A 19,061-nucleotide genomic window follows, 5' to 3' on the forward strand; every position below is an offset into this window, starting at 1 on the left:
CCAGTGGGAGGCCGTCCGGCACCGTTTCCTCGAGACGAGTTCCTTTTCATTTTTCTTTTTCCTTTCCTTGTTTCCGTCCAGCCGGTCGGCCTAACCATAGGGTGTGTCTATTATTTCGCGTGTGCCGACCCGGGTCCCTCTTTGTTCCGCCACCGCGTTGGACGTGCTTCCTGTTCCGGTCGGATATCCGGGTAATTGGTCCTCGGGTCGTTTTCTTGTCCCACCAGATAAGTCCCCCCGCGGTTTGTCGAAATCCGACTGATGATGCCTTGGGGCTTAAGGGCGACACCGCCTTTTCTTTTCCTTTATTTTTTTTTTACCTCGTATTTTTTTTTCTCCAGACTCACCATTGCCTCTTCTACATCTCTCTTTCTTTTCGTGGCTCAAACGATCGTTTTCTTTTCTTTTTTCTTTCTTTTTTTTGCATTTCTCCTAGTTTGCGTTACTTGATCCTTTCGCTACACTTTCCACGTCTCAGCACGCCCCTCCTACACACGCCCTACAAGCCGGGCGAGCTTCTCTGTTCTCGCATTGCTTTTGTCGCCTATGCACTGCGATTCTCTGTCTCGTCATCACTTTACTTCTTGGAGCACTCGAGTATTCTTTTTTTGCTTTTTTCTTCCATACTGCCTACTTTGACCTTTCTTTCTATGGTCTCGCCTTTGAATCTCGTGTTCTATTTCTTTTTTCATTTTATCCGCAAAACCAGGCTTTCACGCTGCGCCGTTGTGCCTGTTACGCTGAAGACTCGGGCCCTGCTTTGGGGAGGTTCCCTACCACCCCCCCCCTTCTCTCTCTCTATTTTTTTCTTATTTTTATTCGCTTTCTCTTTCAGGCAAGAAACCACGAAAGCACGCTGCTTCTCGGCAAGACTAATGGTCAGAGATAAAAGTTACGAGCGAGCCGCGAGCGTCGTCCCCCGAGCAAGAAAGAGGGCTTGGCGTAACAGCGTAAAAAGTGTTGCCCGGAACGACTCGCGTGTGTTTGCCAAGACTCGGATACAGCAGCTCCCCGCCAAAGAGAAGCCGCTGTTCGTATCAGTGGTAAAATAGGAAAGTGTACCGGTAACCCCCCCCCCCCCCCCCCTTCCCCCCAGGTGGAGCGGGTCAAAGAAATTCCTTGTTAGCGCAGCATTTGCTGCAATGAACACGCGCCTTGGGGGTGGTTCTCGCGGATCGGGAATTTCGCGACCGATCATTACACGGCGAGTTACCGGAGTCGTGGTAATCGCCCTGATAATGCGATGTATGGCTACCGGTTAAAGTGTTCCTTGTACCTTCTTTTTTTGCAGTACAAGGAGAATTCAGTTGCTGAAACGAACATCAAAATCGGATGGCAGATTGTTACAAGTGTTGAGTCTGTTGCGTGGCGCATTAACACAACCGCGAAAATCGATGGACTAACAACGTATGCACAAATATGATTTCTTACTTCGACGAATTACTTCTACTCGTAATTGAATAAAGGTAATTGATTGAACGTTATTGCAGGTAGTTGATTAAAAAGAAGGTGTTTATACCTGCTAACTAAACGCTACTATGAAACGGAGCAAAGGTTATTTAAGAGCATTTGAGCTTACTTCGCGACATTTAGAAATGTACTAAATAATATAACAGATCTGCGAAATGACCGATGGACGTTAACAATATAAATCTAGAGAGCCTCATAAATCCAGAATGAAACGTGCTTTAGAATGAAAATAGTAGCAGCGCAACACAGGATGGAGCGAGTAAAGAGCACAGGACAGAGCGCTTAAACAACGGCCCTTGCGTTCTGTCCTGTGCTCTTTACTCGCTAGTGTTGTGTAGCACTGTTCCTGTTTTTATTGTGAAAATGAAACGACCAGCCCTTTTGACTTCACTGCAAACCTGATTTAGTTGTTTTGAAAATTTTTCGAATACTTTTCGAATATTTCAGAACTTCAACTGCACCCAAATAAATATGAACCTGGAGCAAATGTGTGATAAATTTTCACCCGCGCTTTGCAAAACCTCCAATAATAGACAGTTTCCAACGTTCTATCTATTAAGTATTAGTGTTATTCAGCTTAATGCAGATGCCCGCGAAAAAAAAACAAGTGACACATTTGCTTGCACGCCATGATTTCAGTGCTCCGAAACTGTCCGCGTGCAAACGAACATAGCATCTAGCAGGGCGTGCTGCCGCTTAAAAGGTGACAGGGCAGTGACGAAGGCGTTCGCTGTGCAATTAATGCCAGCGATGTGCTTCCCTCGCGGCGGTTCACGATAGCGATAAGCAGACGCAGCGGCAGGACACCCGGCTAAATGCTATATTCGTTTGTGCTCGGAACGCTTGGGAGCAGTGCAATCACGGCGCGCAAGCGGGCATGTCACGTGGTGCTTTTTTTGTGTTTCGCGGGCATCCGCAGTAAGCTGAGAAAAACTAATGCTTAACAGATAGAAAGACAGAAGCTGTTTATTCGGACGTTTTGTAAACCGCTCTGGAACTTTCTAGTGAAATTTGTTGCCTGGCTTCGTTGCTTCAGAAGTTGGTTAAATAACTGGACTAGTTATATAATTCAGCAAAATACAAAAAAGTAGCGTGACACTATATATATATATATATATATATATATATATATATATATATATATATATATATATATATATATATATATATATATATATATATATATATATATATTTGTTATCTCAAATTGCGCTCGATAACAGCAGCCTGCACGAACACAGTTAACACTATGGATGACTGCTAACGAGTGTTAACTAAACTCTTTACCCTCCACCTTTGCAGCTCACACATCTGTCATTCTGCCAGCTGTGAATCCACATGTCCCGGGCTTGTTAAACTCTACGAGCACAATAACCATGGCCCTGCTCACAATACCTACGTAAGAGCGTCTCGTCACCACCCATCGCTTCGGAAACCGCCACTCATTGTGGTAACCGGCGCAAGAACTACAATATCTCTGCGGTGACGGCCAATGATGGGTTGCGCTTACGAAATACAAGTCCTGTCAAAATTGAACCCGACGATTTCGAGAATTGCTCTGAAAATTACTTGTCCTGTAAAGAGTGCACCGCCACTACAGTGATACTGCAGCAACAGAGCCCACTTTACGTTCAATTGAGCGTTTCGTAAAATGTAAGTGCAAGCAATGCATGCGTATTTGGTTATGCAAACACTGACATAACTGCTTTTGCGACTATATGCTAATGCTAGTACTTTCATTGTGACTACGATGAGCGTAACATTTCTGTGAATAATCGGTGAAGTTGAAAGCGTTCACTGTGAAATTCGATCTCTCTGGTGACACGCTATGCCGAACGTGAATAAAGCCGAAACTATCTTCCAAACAGGAAACCTTGCAGTATTTTAAGGATTAAAAAAAAAGATTTAATTCTAGAATGTTAGAGAAATTAGGGCATTTATTCATCTCCGTCTGTGCGTACTCGCGCGCCCGGGTGTGTGTGTTTGTGCGTGTGTGGTGTGGTGTGTGTGTGTGTATGTGTGCGTCCATGCGTGCGCATTAAGGAAAAGTCGGGTGTAATAACGCATATGTAAAATTACCTTTGCGGTGGTATCTCATTATATATGTTAATATATAATGAGATGAGATATAATGAGATGAAAATGCCTTCACAACAGGCGGCCTGGCTGTTTTTAGTGAAATGTTGCTAATTAACGCACCTGGCATAGCAGCAGGCTGCGTGAATAATGTCAACGTCTATTGGGAGTGGCACAATTGTCAAATATGACCCGGTGCATTCATCTATTTGAATATAAAAAAAATAATAAAAGAAAAAGGTAGTAAAAACAAAAGAAGGGCGCCACCTTGGTAATTTCCACTAGTGTACTACTAGTGGAAATATTATGACGCGAATCACCATTATCATGCATTCTCGGTCTACGTATACTCGTACGTAAAAGAAATAGAAGATCAGTAAGCTACAGGTACGGGAGGCTCGTTCTGCACACCGGGCGATACACACATAAAAACGTTATATTTATTTTGCCAGTGTTGATTCTAATATTCCTGTGTCTATATTCCCACTTTGCTTTTTAAGCACGCTTGCGGGCTATAATTTATGGGCTTTACAGCATGAGTTCTAAGTAAGGAAACTTCAAACCTGCAATCATTTCATCTGTTTCAGAATGACATGAGTCACGCAATGAAAGAACTAGACGGCGCTCTAAACCCGAGCTACGGCATCCTTGCGTGACAGGCGAACTGCAAGTCAAAAATTTCTCCCATTGAAAATAAAACTCAGCTCGCCCCTCCATAAAAAAAATATACGAAAGAATAAAAATAAATCAATGTATAAACCGCAGGCGGCTATTCAGAAACTGCGAGAGTGAGTTGTACTCCAGGAATAACTTCGAATATGCAATAAACAGACTTTGTATACACATACGAGTTCGTGGCGCATAACATATGCCGAAGCCAACTAAAGATATCAACGGAGCAGAGAGGTGAATGCTCTAGAAATCGCCTTCTAGTATTTTTCCTCGTTTCAGTCGCCAAGCGAGTGAAAAATAAAACGAATACTCGCGCATCTCCAAGTGAAACGCGAGAACACGTTCCAAGCGTCGTCTTGAGGATGCGAAGTTACTCGACCACGATGGGCACTTACGGTGCCGCAGAACTGTACGAAGCGCACGCAAACATACCATGAGATATCTGGGAGGGAAAAAAAGGATTTCAACTCGGAGAAGATATATATTTTTTCGTTCTTTGAAATGTGGGTAGAAAATGCGGGATGTAAAACGAATACTAAGACTGGAAGGCATCGATTGTCATTGAAAAGAGTGCGGGTGGAACGACTTTTTCTCGTGCGCAACTCGAGCATAAAGCAAGTTGTTACTTTTACGAACGTAGGTTGCTACAAATTATTTTCTGCGCGTTGTCATATTAAGACGCTGTATGGAATTTGTGTGGGGAGAAAAAGCATTCAACAAACTTGAGCTTTCAATTTTGTTTCCCTGAAGGGCGCTCCTTTGTAGCATGCACGGCGTTGAATTAATACGCACGTACATGCGTGAATTCGTATGCGTACATGCGTGAACTTAGCTCCCTAGAAAAAAAAAAAATTCTTATAAAACCCGAAATAGTGGCCATAGTCCTCCGAGAGCTCAGTTATATTTATATATGCTGTTCGTCATACGACCTGTCATCGCGAGAGTTATATCAGTTGAAAATAATGTCCGTTGAAAGGATACTGCGTTATGAGTAATTGGTTTACCAATAAAGAAACAACTAAACATGCGTTGTGTGTTCACTGTGGTTACGTAATAACGCAATAACTTTTTACAGCTTCTGATTGCGTTCAGTGTGGGTTTGCTTCACCGCACGATTGCCGTATTTAACGCAGAAGAAGTTAATGAGCGATATCACAACCAAGGTTAGTAAATGGGAGGAGATATCATTTCTGCTTCTTGTTGCGTTCTTCTTATATGCGTTCATACTGCGATGCGCTCCAGTAACTTGGCTAGACTTTGTAGCTTTATGTGACTACCGTTTGGAGCCTGGGGAACTCATCCACCACTCCGCCGCACAACATGTGCATTCTTTAGAGCAATAGTCGCGGTCACGTGTTCGCACACAGAATTTCGCACAATATAAATTGAATGACAGCAATATAATTTCAAGGCTTTATTTACACTGCCTTCCATAACTGCTAAATAAAAGTAAAAAAAGCAACAATAATTTGAATAGTAATGCTCGGGCCGACGTTTCCGAACCCTTACATGTACCTTGTTCGAAGGGCCGATACGAATGCACAACACTATGTAAGGTGCAACTGCGCCATCAAACACATATTCAACCTCTGTAACCGCTGTTATATCCAGCATGGCTGTTCTCGAAGAGATTTTACTTTCGTCCATTTAAAATTGTTAAACATTTTTCAGTATTCGCCATACCGTCACCTATGTGCAAACCAACTCGGCCATTCCTGCAACCGTTGAAGCCCGAAGACCTATGCAAACGGGCCTTGCTCCCTTTGCAGACCCTCGCATGCGCGGGCAAAATCCACTCGCTTCTTTCCTTGCTTCTCTGGAGCTCAGCTCTAATATCATAAAACTTGCAGGTTGTTCTCTTCTACGGTGTTCTGCTGGCACACGTTTCCAGGGCCTAACGACATGGAAGCGCTACCTCGCACGCATAGTAAACTGCAGAATGGTGATAAACAATGTCCCAAGGGTTGTGTTTATTATTTTCTTTTTTTCGCGTGATGGGAACCGGTGTGGCTATGCCGCCTATGCTGGGCCAGCATTACTATATGTAAACGGTCTGAAAACATGGCGAAACGACTATCCGTTTCACGTGCTGCTCTCTTACATCCCAGACATCTTACATTTAGAGTTTCATGCTGTTTCAATACATTCCTCTATCTCATCTTAGCACTCACGTTCGTTCATGCACAGATGCATTCATGTTTAGTACTACTGACATAAAACCTGTGAGAGCGCTTGTGAACACATTGTTTAAGATATTCATCTATCTATGCCAGAGTGCGCAGGTTAACTATGGGAGCCTTTCGACAGTCGTAGCTCCGAGTGCGGGTGTTTTAGTTTCGAAATTATTTGCCCATTTAGGCCCAAAACTTGCCGGCAGACGTCGAAATGACCTTTAAACGGTTGCCTGCAGTCAATGTCCATCATCTTGATCTGCTTCCTTAATATAGAGCTCTTTATTTTTGCCGATGATAAACGCAACAGAACGGGATATAGCTGAGAAAAAAATATAAACGGAGGAAACGTGCCCGAGCCCATACTTTCAATGAAAGACAAGACGTACAAGTTCATATAAAACGGCAAGTTCTAGTCGAAACAGGGTTCGCGTGAAGAAAGGTAATGAGCTGCAGGGCGGCGTAGCTTGTTCCCTGACAAAGCACCACCCGTCGGTCGCGCAGGCGCTGGAACATTAATAACACCAAAGCGGCGAGCGAGAATGCAATGCCTTCGGCGCCTCGAGCAAACAGCTCTCTGCAAACTTGCACCCTCTGTGCTGAAGGATAGCGCGGCTGTTTGTGTTCATGCATCGTCGGCACTGCGAGCTCTCAACTGCGCCTGACAGCTCAGCCTCGGGACATGCCGTGCAGCGAGGTTTGCGAGCGAGCGTTGTTTCGATACTAGTTCGCTGCCAGGCGGTTACTCTCGCGGGCTGGCCGCGAAAGAGTTTGGCGGTGTCAGCTTTTGCAATTACTTCTTCGTATTCTATCCTGTGGTGCTAAAGAGTGAGTGAGTGAGTGAGTGAGTGAGTGAGTGAGTGAGTGAGTGAGTGAGTGAGTGAGTGAGTGAGTGAGTGAGTGAGTGAGTGAGTGAGTGAGTGAGTGAGTGAGTGAGTGAGTGAGTGAGTGAGTGAGTGAGTGAGTGAGTGTGTGAGTGAGTGTGTGAGTGAGTGAGTGAGTGAGTGAGTGAGTGAGTGAGTGAGTGAGTGAGTGAGTGAGTGAGTGAGTGAGTGAGTGAGTGAGTGAGTGAGTGAGTGAGTGAGTGAGTGAGTGAGTGAGTGAGTGAGTGAGTGAGTGAGTGAGTGAGTGAGTGAGTGAGTGAGTGAGTGAGTGAGTGAGTGAGTGAGTGAGTGAATAAATACAGTGATGCGATAGCTAGCTCAATATTATGTGCAGTAAGTGTTGCACTCCTTCACACGGTATTGATTAGAAGTAACCATTCGCAGGTGCGCGCGAGCAAACTCCTTTCAAGAAGATAACTTTTGTCAGTCATGCCTCTAGCCTTTGTGTAGGCGGCGCTCGCCGCTGGTATAGAAGCGGATACATACGATTCTTTCTTCTATTTTCTATACTGTATTTTGCTTCTTGCAAATGACTTCCTTTATGTGCTATTACCTCGGCGCTGGCACATAGATAAAATGCAGTGTGTTGTCGGCAAATTATGTCGCCGACCGCTCAGGAAGCCAAATGTATTGTGGTTAAGGCGCAGAGTGATTATATATATATATATATATATATATATATATATATATATATATATATATATATATATGGTAACCAGAGCATATCTCCGGTTGCCTACCCTGCGGCGAGAAAGGAGCAAAGCCGCAAAAAAGATTAGATTTCCCAATCATTAGCTCTCTGACTGCACGCCTCCCAGCTGCCTATGCTGCTGCAAAGAGTACAGACGCACCATTGTTTGCAGCTTCATAGGCAAATGGCGGTGAGGCAGTCAGAGTTTCGATTTTTGCTGGGAACTGTGATAATTGTTGAAAAAAATGCCTTGCAAAGCCTGCTGCGACAGGCCCTTGTGGACATCAAAGCAACTATGGAAATGCTGTCCCTCTAAGAGAGTGAGGACCTAAGTTTGCTCACGTGTTCTAAACAGTTCACTGCTCGGCTATAGCTGGGCACACAAGCGCGATGCTGCCAGATACCACAGTAGCGCTCGTGTCGATTTATGGGATGATAAGGAGTGAGGCCCAGCTGCCACGACCTTAAATTTCCCGAATGTAAAAAAAATTATGGGCTTTTGCACGTCAAAACGACGATTTGATTACGAGGCCCATCGTACGTAGTGGAGGACTCCAGAAATTTGGACCACCTGGGCTTCGTTAACGTGCAGCTAAATCTAAGCACGCGGGCGTCTTTGCAATTCGCCCCCATCGACATGCGATGGGGGCGATGGGGCCGCGACCTCGGGCTTCGCAGCCCAATACCATAGCCACTAAGTGCAAAACGTTGATCATCCATTATTTTTTATAAAGTACGCCAGGAAAGTTTGACACTGTTGATTGTAGCGAGTAGACTGGCAGAGGAGCAAGGGTTGCAATTCTGCGGATTTCTTTCAGCGAGTGAACGCGATAGTAGGTACGATCAATCTGACGAGGCTAGCTAGCTCCCTTACAGCGTCCGCTCTTAACAGTACGAGAAGTGTCGAAGCTCAAAGCGATCAAAGCTTTGTGTTTAATCTGCCGCACTGTGCACGCGTTGGTTGAAACTCTCTCAGATTTTCTTGCTATATACTTTGATAGTCGAAGAGAAAACAGTATTATTTCAGCACTTGCGACCAACCTTCTCTGCCAAGACACGTTCTATTGTTGTTGTTTGTTTCGCGCTTCTTTAACATTCTACAAGAAGTTGGAGTACACATTAAAATACTGGCACTTTTCAGGCTGCACACTGAATTCGTGTAAATTACTGCAATGTTGCACATTTTGTCCGATGGTCGAATGCTTACTTAAAACAATAAAAATACTCTAACCAGCTTTTTTCATACACATTTCTTCTTCGAAATTTCTACGTATAGACCGTCATTTATTGTTTCTAGCTTATTTGTGGGAAAGTTTACTGCTAACTTTGTTCAATGTTGTTCAACTAGGGACATTGTAGTGGAGGGCTCCCGATAAGCCTAGACCGCCTGGAGTACCTTACTGTGCGTCTAGTTGATGTACAAGAATGTTCTCGCATTTGGTCACCGCATGAAGGAGGTCATCCTCGACAGGAATTCAATTCACAACCTCCTGCCCTCAACGAAACGATGCGTTTTCACTGAGCGATCTCAGCAAGCTTTCTGTCTTTCGTTTTTTTGGGACATATCATAAGAAGCCAACAAACAAGGACACCAAGGACAGCATAGATAAAATTACTTGGACTTGTTTGTTGGCTTCTTATGATATCACTAATAGAAATCAAGCCACACATACCCTGGCGGGGTGCCCCGCGACTCTTCCCAACCTCGTTAAAGAATGGACACAGTGGGAGAAAAGGATTCAAAGCCCATTGTTTCAGGACCAACTAAGGGCAGTCCAGAGGGCCCATGATGTCGCTGAAAGGCTTGGCCTGACAGTGCCAACGTGGGAGCGGCCCGCCTTTTCATTTTTCAGGTTTTCACACACACACACTCACTTTCCTTTCTTCTCGTTTCTTTTTCTGGGTGTCTTAGCATAAACATGAAATAACGGCACCTTAGATCACCACGATATACCATATTGTAACGGGCAGTTAAGGGAGTCCAGATACAACTATTTATTGTGGGCTAACTTGTGCACTGGGGGTAAATAAAAAGCACTGCCGCATTCTAAACGGCAGTTCAGGAAGGCCTTCTTCTTCTCTCTCGAGCGTCGCGCCACCTCGTCTTCTTCTTGTAGACGCCGACAATGGCCACCTGCGATGCGAGTTCGTGCGTCGAAAACACGTGCCATTATTTCGCCTTTTCTTCCAATACGTCGTTGTCCTCTTGAGGGGGGCGCACGAACCTGCGCGCTTTGTTTAACTATGCTTCTGCCTTGTATCAATATATAGGCTGATTGGTCGCCAAAAATCTGCGCGCGCATGAAAATATCCAGATTTAACGGCAGCGCATACCACCATTGTATTTGTATCATCCCTCCTATTTTTTCGTAACCGCTTCATACGTTGAAACATACAAAAAATGATAAAAAAAGAAGGCATTACGTGGTCCTGAAAAATTGCATAAAACGCCTTAAACGAGACATTTAGTGCACTGGCGCCCTAGTATCGATTTTCGCTTTTATAGCTGTTGCATATGCCGAGGCTGAGCTTTCAGGCCGTCTTACCCCTGAAACAAGAAGTGAGCCAAGCGCTCCTACACGCAGCACGCTCTCAAAGTCACCAGCCTTGCAATTTGTATTCATCAAAACCACAGCTGTTCTGCGGCGTAGGCAAAACGGGGGCAATATGTTCGTAACTCACCCGGGAAGAATGATAGGAGGAAGAAGCAGCAGAACCAGGCGCCGAGAACGAAGGAGGTGAAGGACGTCTCTCGAAGCTTTTCGGCCTCTCAAATGTTCCATACACCGAGAGAGCCGAACTCGTGCTAAGTGCGAACGTATATTTATGCAAAACAGGAAGCCTAAACTTGTCAGTAAAGTTGCAAACTAAGCAGTGCTGACTATGCACAAGAGGTATCTGCGTTATAAAAGACGCCTTTGCAAAAGAAGTCAGGGATCGAGCTAACCGCTGATAGCTATGTAGTTGGCCTCTCTCAGGTTTGGAAAAAGTTGGCTGAAAAGTAACAGCTGTTTCTCAACCTTACTGTGCCACGCTGCCTGAGAGAAAGTTTTGAAGAAAATAAGGAAAACGCAGCTTTATTTCGCTGTCCATTTCACTGCGCAATATCTCAAAACACGTGAACCGTCAGAATTCTGACAAGAGATGAACGAGTTCATTACTGAAGCGCTTCATTCCCACAATTTCTACGCATTACAGCAGGTAGCTATGTTGGAATCAGTAGGCGGAACCGTTCTGATTAGCGAATTTGCCATATCTATTTGTACTGCCAGTAGTACCCGCCTTTTCAAGTAATGAACCTGAAGAATTGTAAATGCTCTACCTGGCGCCAGACTGTCCTTAATAGTAATAACTTAAACATATGGTTGGTATAACAACTTCTGAATAGCAGTTCATGCAGCACTTTTTATTGTTTTTTCCCGCCCAAGCTTTCATATGGACTGCCGTAGTTTATTCTCCTCGGAAGTTTTGACAAAAAGAAAAAGACAGCGAAGACGCTATCTCTCATCAAATGCCTGGTATTCACCTAGACGTGAAATAGTTGCTCCTTCGAGTGGAATCCAGTTTTTAGTTTTGGGGAATAAATCGTTGCGAAAGACAATGTTACAGCGAAGCTTCGTCTGCCTACTCTTTCGGCCTTTCGCTGCATGGCTGCATGGCTTTTCATCGAATAGGCTCAGAGCGGATCTATTGCAAAAGCCAATATTGTTTGTGCTGCCGCTCTTCTGAGGGCAAAAACGCTTACATATGTGTAGAATGGCCCGCGTAAGCTAGCGGTGACAGGTGGGTTAGGAGAAAGAATTGCATGTAAACGACGGCGTTTCGTGTGAGTAGCTCATGCAGTCGGAGGGAGCTCATGCCGACTAGTAGCATTACAATATTTGGTGTTTCTATATCAATTGATGGGTCCAGTTACTACCTCTATAGTCAGACGGAGTTGAAGATAGTGCTAATTCTCTCACGACGGTTGGTACAAAACGCTTGTTAACAGAAGTAGAGAAAGCGACCCACAAGAAGGGTCGCCTATGAGGTGGCGAAGTTTCCTTAAACAGTGAAACGCGGCGCCATGATTGAGCAGATGCTCGATGGGAACCGCGAAATGAAGTGTCGTACAATATTCGTGTTTGATGATTAACAACGAGAGGTCATGCTCAAAGCGAAACGTTAAGCTTACAAGAAATAGGTGACGTTAGAGCAAAAGGAACGAGAAGCTCTGCACTCCGCAATATTGGTAGCACCAAATTAAGCGTACTGGACCATTGAAAAGAAAAATTGACGTTGTATTTCCAAGGCTTGAAATGTCGCATTTCCAAAAGTCCAAAGTTCGACGTTTGCAGGACACTCTGCGCAGTCTTTAAAACGTTCTAGACGCGCCTTTAGAGAGATCACACATAAACATAATTTTACCATTCTTCCTGCGCACAAACTAAGCTTCGCTTGATTCAGGTGTCAGCACTCAGTGTCGTTTTTTTTTTTTTTTTGCACACGTTGCTGCTAGAGATGCGCGCCGTTCATGTACAAGATATCAGCACGTTCTAGTAATGTCTGTGATCTGTACTAACAGAGTAGTTTTGGCAAGAAGGTCATACGTTTTGACATAATTAATGGTGGTGCAAAAGCACAAGAGAGACACAAAGAGAGAGAGAGAGAGAAAGAGAGGGAGAGAGAAAGAGAGAGGAAGAAATAGGAAAGACAGGGAGGTCAACCAGAGGCGAGTTTCCGGTAAGATTAACTCAAAAAGTAAGAAATGAACGCGGCGGGAAGAGCGCCGTCTCGTCTCCTTCATGTAATTTCCCCACGTTTTTCGGTTCTTGCGTCTTCGCACCAACCTTTCTTATTGTCAACGTCTCTACGTTACCAGGCCTTCCTGCTAGTTTACTCTGTTAAGAACGCATAGCCGCCTCGGCACTCTGTGCTAATCATGTTACAGCAACAGCTGTCTTCACTGCGCAGCAAAACTACTTCCTTAAGTGTTTATTCGAATACTGCGTGGGCCTTCTGCATGCGTTGCTCCGAGCATAATGGTGACGCGTCATTTCGCGTAGTCGTGTGTGCACTGCTTCATACAGGGAATACTTCGTTGTTCTGTTCTGTTATCCGTGGGTTGCTGCGGAGGAATTGAAGTAAAGATTACCTCGTCTACTCCATTTGCCTATGTTATGCACTGAAAAATAAAGGAATAACTTATAATACAAAAATAGATGAATAAAAAGGGAGAATGAAACTAATAAAGGTGAAAACACCACAACGGAGCGTTCACAGAGAGGTCACAGTTCACCGGAATGATATGTACACATTGTAGTTCTTAGACGTTGGTGCAAGGGCATGCATACACCAAAAGGATAGTAGTTCCCAACACACACCTGCGTTCAAGTTCCTTTTACAGTAGAAAGCGCAAGCACGTCACTGTACATACGAGGTGTTTTATTTTATTGTTGCCATACTTTTACACAATCACCCGGGACATGTGGCAATTTCAAATTCTTCAGCTTAGTTACACTCAGAGGCAAGCATTATTTTCACAAGAATTAAGTGAATATTTGACTTATTACCAATTTCTTCTCATTAACTTTCAAACTAATTACCATATGTTACCTATGGCAATTTACTCATTGTAGCCGGGGATATTTGTAGTCATATCTACTTGGAACGAATTTTAAGGATGGCATCAGTTTTAAGATAAGCATTCCCAAAGTTCACTACGAAATGCATGAGTAAATTTCCATTAACATGCCAGTAACTTTCGAGCTTCAAAGAATCAGAAGGCGCTTTGATAAAAAAAGTAAGCGGAACCACAGTGCATTTTCACGGAAGGTATGAGTGCGGTCATCTCAGAACTGGTGCTACTTTTAAACTTCGTTCCAAGTGGGTGGGCTTTGTGAAATCTCTGGCTTCAATTCAAGTGTTTGCAATGTGTGTACTAAATTATTTAGCTAAAAAAACAGTAAAATTTTGTTAGTTAGACAATTATGCCTGCTGATTTACAGTGTAAGTAATGAATATCAGTTCGAGTACTCCAGCTAAATAAGTAGATTCGCGAAAATTCCGTTAACGTTAAAATAAAACGCCCGGTATATGTGAACAGTACCACTTATCAGGAAAGCTTATCTCTTTCCAACGCTTCGTACGCACACCTCTGTGGACATATCGGATCCCAAGGTGGCAATGAACAGTGTTGCCCGCGCTTTTAGAAGGCTTATGGCCGCACACCCATGTCATCGAAAATTGCCGATAAAATAACATGTTCTATTCAAGCTCAGGTATAAAGGACAGCTATTTATTTATTTTTCGTAGCATGTTCTGCCATGCTTGCTATTTTTTTTGCGCTTCACATGAAACTGACTTCGCCACTCGCGAAAGTGAGGAAGGTTCACTTCCTGACAGCCTGCTCGAGCGAACGGGTGAACTGAATCGCCTATAGATTCTTAGCGGCACATTGCGAATTACAATTGCGGCTTTCTTTTTTCTTCTTCTTTCTTTTGGCATCATTATATTTTATTAAGATTCCACAGAATATCTTTATCTTGCCCAGCTTATGCGAATGACGAAATGAGAAGGCGAACTGTCGTCTAACTTCTGGATGTATTAAAAACACCACCACAAAGGAGCCCACATGTTGCAAGCATTATATGTGATATTGAGTGAGGATTCCGTTGAGAGAAGGGCGCCTCCGTTACCTTGTATATACAAATGGAGGGAACCGCTAGCTCATGCCCTGATTATTTGTTCCGTACAGGTTTATATTTCAAGATGTGTGAAAAAGTATACAATAGTCCTTTCAGAAATTTCGCTAGTCAGAGTGGCTTCCTGTCTGCAGTTTGGCACGACATTTCTAACCTCGTAACACGCGTTGACACAGAGTACAAATTTGCATTTTACATCCGACGTATACAGAATGGTGCGATGTGCTTTTCTGACTAACGAGAACAGCCATACAAATTCGTCGATTCAGCCATACGATTACAAACACATAAACGCTTGTGAAGCTTGAGCACAGTGTGCACATCAGATATTGAAAATATTTCACCTTCCACATTTTTTTACTAATCTCCTCCATTTTATCAAAAAAATAAAATAAAGATAAGGAAGCTTGCAAAAGCATGGGCTACGCCACGTATTTCCTTTACATGTGCTTCCAGGCACGCAGTAAATTGTCCAGGTCTTTAGAAAGCAGGCTCGTTATGTTCGATTGGAGAAGAAAGAACTAATGAGGACAATATTGCAGCGAAAGCACAACTGTTACACTGAGCGAGAAACGAAAAAACAGCCGAAAGAGCAGACTAAGAGCAAGTACAATAGAAATGAGTGTAAGACGAGTCATATTTTCATCGGCGAAGCAGTTTTCACTGATGGCGCATAGCCCGGGGCCTGTCGATCACAGCTGGTTCTGTCGGCGCCCACCTTTTTATGTGTACAAGTTAACTCGTTGTTTCTGCGTCGTTTCGGGGTCTGTAAGCGTAAAGCGCAACGGCATCTGCGCGGCATTATATTGCCGTGTCCGGCGCGCCGAGATTTTTTTTTTTTTTTTTGTAACTGTCGGGTTGGGTGAAGGCCCTATGGATATCGACAGCGCCGAGCCATTGATCGCGCCGAATGGCGCGTGAAGAGAAACAACGCACCGGCAGCCTGTCGTGCGCTGTGTGCTGGCAGCCAAATGACTTCACTTAGCGATATATGTCCCCGCTTTTCTTTTTTTTTTTTGCTTTATGGCTGCCGGGGGGCGAAATGCTCGCGTAGGCAGTTTCTAGTCGATTCTTGCATTTTCTTTTCTCTTGGTATTTCTTTTCTCACTTGCTTTTTTTTTATAGGCAGAAGGTGAAAGGCAGCTGGCACGCTTCTCGCGCGCGTTTTAAGTTCTAGTCGACGCGCGCATTAGCTGTCTGTAAACGAAGCAATTGCAGTGCCACGTTCTTATGTATAAACATTTGTTTTCCTGTTTATTCTTGCCGAAATCGGAATGAGATGAAGGAATTCTTGTGTTTCTCAATTTAGATGCTTGCTTCTGGGCGGCTAGAGCGTTGTTATGGATTAAAAACATGTGTTCTTAATACTTAAAGAAGGAGCAAGAAACAAAAGAGGACTTCTTGAATCCCTCCATCTTACAACATACACGATTACTTAAGCACTATTATACTGCTGGCGTCAGTGGCGGTTACTGGCCTTTAGCAGCCTATTTCTAACCACACTAATCCAATCTGATGTATTTCAAGAAGTTAGCCACTTTGTATGAACATGCTAAGCAAGGATAACTATGGACCAGTGCGCGCGAATTTCATGAATGCAAAAATGCATGAACCTCAAGTTTGCAGAAGTGCAAAATCGAAGGACTCAACCATCACGCATAATTCCCTGGCGTCCTAGAAAATTAAAGTGTATGGTGACTGTGTTCTGCCACTACTATGAACAATAAAAAGAAAATTTTTGAAAAGATATAAGGACGGTGCAGCGAGCGATGGAATAGAAATTAATAGGTGTGACGATAATGAGGGGGAAGACGGCAGTATTGACTAGAGATTTAACACAGATAGATGACGTTCTAGTTAAGGTGATGCAAACCTTATCATAGATAACCGTCTGTTTACCAGGGTGAAATAACGGGTGTCAAGAAGAATGGAAACACATTCTATAGCTGCAAAGAGTTAGAAGCGGCGAGATCAGAAAATCTTCACACAGAAATTGATTTCAGTTGACACAGCACAAGGCTAATCGAAGGTCTCAGGGTGAGAGCAACAAACTAGTGGCTAACATGCGCTGATTAGTACTCGTTAGAGCTAAACGGATTAATGGCGTAGGGAACAGGACAAACTAAAGGAATGGAAGAAGGCTTTATTTCATCCCATATATGTTATGTCCCTGGCACCGTTACTGAATTAAAAATTTCCCAAGGGGAAGCCTCTGTTCCATAAATGACGTATAGTATGGTTGTGATGATGAGGACGATGACGACGTTGATGATATTTAACATGATGATATTGCAGATTTTCGCAATATAATTTGTGTTTTAAACCCTACAGCAAGGTTGAGTGTTTTGTACGTAAATTGAAAGGCTCGTTGTTTGATTTTCCCTTCGCTCTTGCAGTTGTGCAGCACCCGTACAAGCCACAAGTGTACGACGAATTCGTCATCGCGGGAAACACCGCAGTTTTCCGCTGCAGCGTCCCGAGCTTCGTGCGTGACTTCCTGGAATTCTTCGCGTGGATACGAGACGACGGCACGGTCATCACCAGCAGCTTGGAGAAAGGTGTGTGAACTGTACCTATATATCCTAACTCTTGTTTGTTGATTGAATACATTGCCTTGCTTCACTTCAGCGCGACATTAGGCTCAACCAAACAGAACAGGATTTTCGCAGTTGTGTGGTAAGCACTTACATTACCACGTCGGTTACTGAATAAGCAGGATTCCACCAATAAACTCCCATGTGATCAGGTGAGGTCCTGCGCAAAAAGCTAAAGAATAATAAATTATAAGATTTTACGTACCAAAACCACGATCTGATTATATGAGAGAGGCCGTAGTGGGAGATTTCGGATTAATTTTGACTACCTTGGATTCCTTGACGTGCACCCATTGCACGCTACACGGGCGTTTTTACATTTCATTCCAATCGAAATGCGGCCGTGGCTGGGATTTGATCCCGCCACCTCCTGCCCAACAACGCAACGCCAAAGCCACTAATGAAACACGGCGAATTATGTATAAAAAGTTTGAATTAAATGCTCAGAATCATATGGGATTATGTTACAGCGTATAATGTTTTGTCTTTAACATGATTCCTTCTTTTTTTTTGCTACAGAATACATCCGAGCAAACTCTTTAGCAATTGGTGTCTGCCGCCATTATGGCGACACAACATTTTGTTCTTCAAAGTCTAATTGAGGCAAAGATGGATTATATTTTGCTGATGTATGTTCAACTTCGGAAAACACGCAGTCCGAAGTACCACATTTTCACGCTTACGCGTGCGAAGAGAGAGAGAGATAGAAACGTTTCATAAACGAAACAGTGTCCCGAGCGAGGCCGGGTATCAGCCTAAGGTGGGAAGGCTCCTTAGTCCAGGAACCCTCTGCCTTCGACTGCCCTCTTGTCCCTGGTGACGAGTTGTCGTTGGTCTTCCAGGTCCCCGATGGTTAGCTTGGCCTCCCACGTTTCGAATAGGTCGTTTGCTTCTATTGCTCGTTTGCTCGTTTTGCGTGCGTTTCTGCTTGCATTTCACTACCTTCCTGCCACGGGCATTCCAGGAGCAAGTGTGCCAGAGTGTCGGGTACGTTGCAAAGTGGGCAGAGGTAGCCGTGGAGCGAACAAAGAAGAAAAAAGAAATATATGAATGGGATGTCTTGCAGAAGAAGAAAAAGAAAGAAAGAAAACAACATGCATAGAGAGACTCTATGTAAGGGTAATGAACTTACGTCGAAATATTATTTGAAAAATACGTTAGTAAAAAGAAAACGTGCTTTCAAAACGAGCGCAAACACACACAAATCAAGAATTCAAGTGGTCACACGCCATACGCGGTAATTCTTCTATGAGTTTAGCATCGGCTACAAATCAAACTGAGTTTTAGAACATGTAATATATTATAAGTATCGTAAGAAAATGTAAGTATCGTAACAATATATAGTAAGTATAACGCTTACTTTTATGCTGTTCCCTTTCCGCATACGCAAGAAATTCATGGGACATCGTCCTGCTTTTCTAAATGTTCTTCTCGATTGCAAGATAAGAAAGGTGCCGTTAAAATCTCACCTTGCTAACTAATGATTCAATTTAAGAAATAGCTTTGACATAGCACAACGCCGCGTTCTTTTACGCAAATTTAGGAACAACCGGGTATTCCTTGTGCGCGTGTGTCATCTCTTAACAACTTTCATTATGAGATTTGCGCTTTGAAGAACAAATCTCAATAGACCAATATCACGAGAGATAAGCCTAACGAACTTTAAAAAACGCTGTTGCCTCATTGTTAGAGCTCATTTTACGCCATCGCCAAGACAGCCACGAGAGCATAAGAAATCAAGGCTGCAACAAAGCTACGCAGTTCCAGACACTTCGAATAGTCAATGCCGCGGACCGTAAAGCGTATTGCTGTAAGTTGAG

At 43.7% G+C, this 19,061-nt stretch overlaps 1 protein-coding gene across 3 annotated transcripts in view; it reads left to right on the plus strand.

The window, feature by feature from the left end:
* LOC135921684 (cell adhesion molecule Dscam1-like) overlaps window positions 1-19,061 on the plus strand; it is a 331,909-nt gene that overhangs the window by 191,898 nt on the left and 120,950 nt on the right. For all 3 annotated transcript variants that reach the window (XM_070535315.1, XM_065455983.1, XM_065455982.1), the window contains exon 4: window positions 17,044-17,205. In XM_070535315.1, coding sequence (XP_070391416.1) covers window positions 17,044-17,205 — 162 coding nt within the window. The remainder of the gene's footprint in view (window positions 1-17,043; window positions 17,206-19,061) is intronic.

The sequence above is a fragment of the Dermacentor albipictus genome, chromosome 3 (genome assembly GCF_038994185.2).
Source record: "Dermacentor albipictus isolate Rhodes 1998 colony chromosome 3, USDA_Dalb.pri_finalv2, whole genome shotgun sequence".
Lineage (NCBI taxonomy): Eukaryota > Metazoa > Arthropoda > Arachnida > Ixodida > Ixodidae > Dermacentor > Dermacentor albipictus.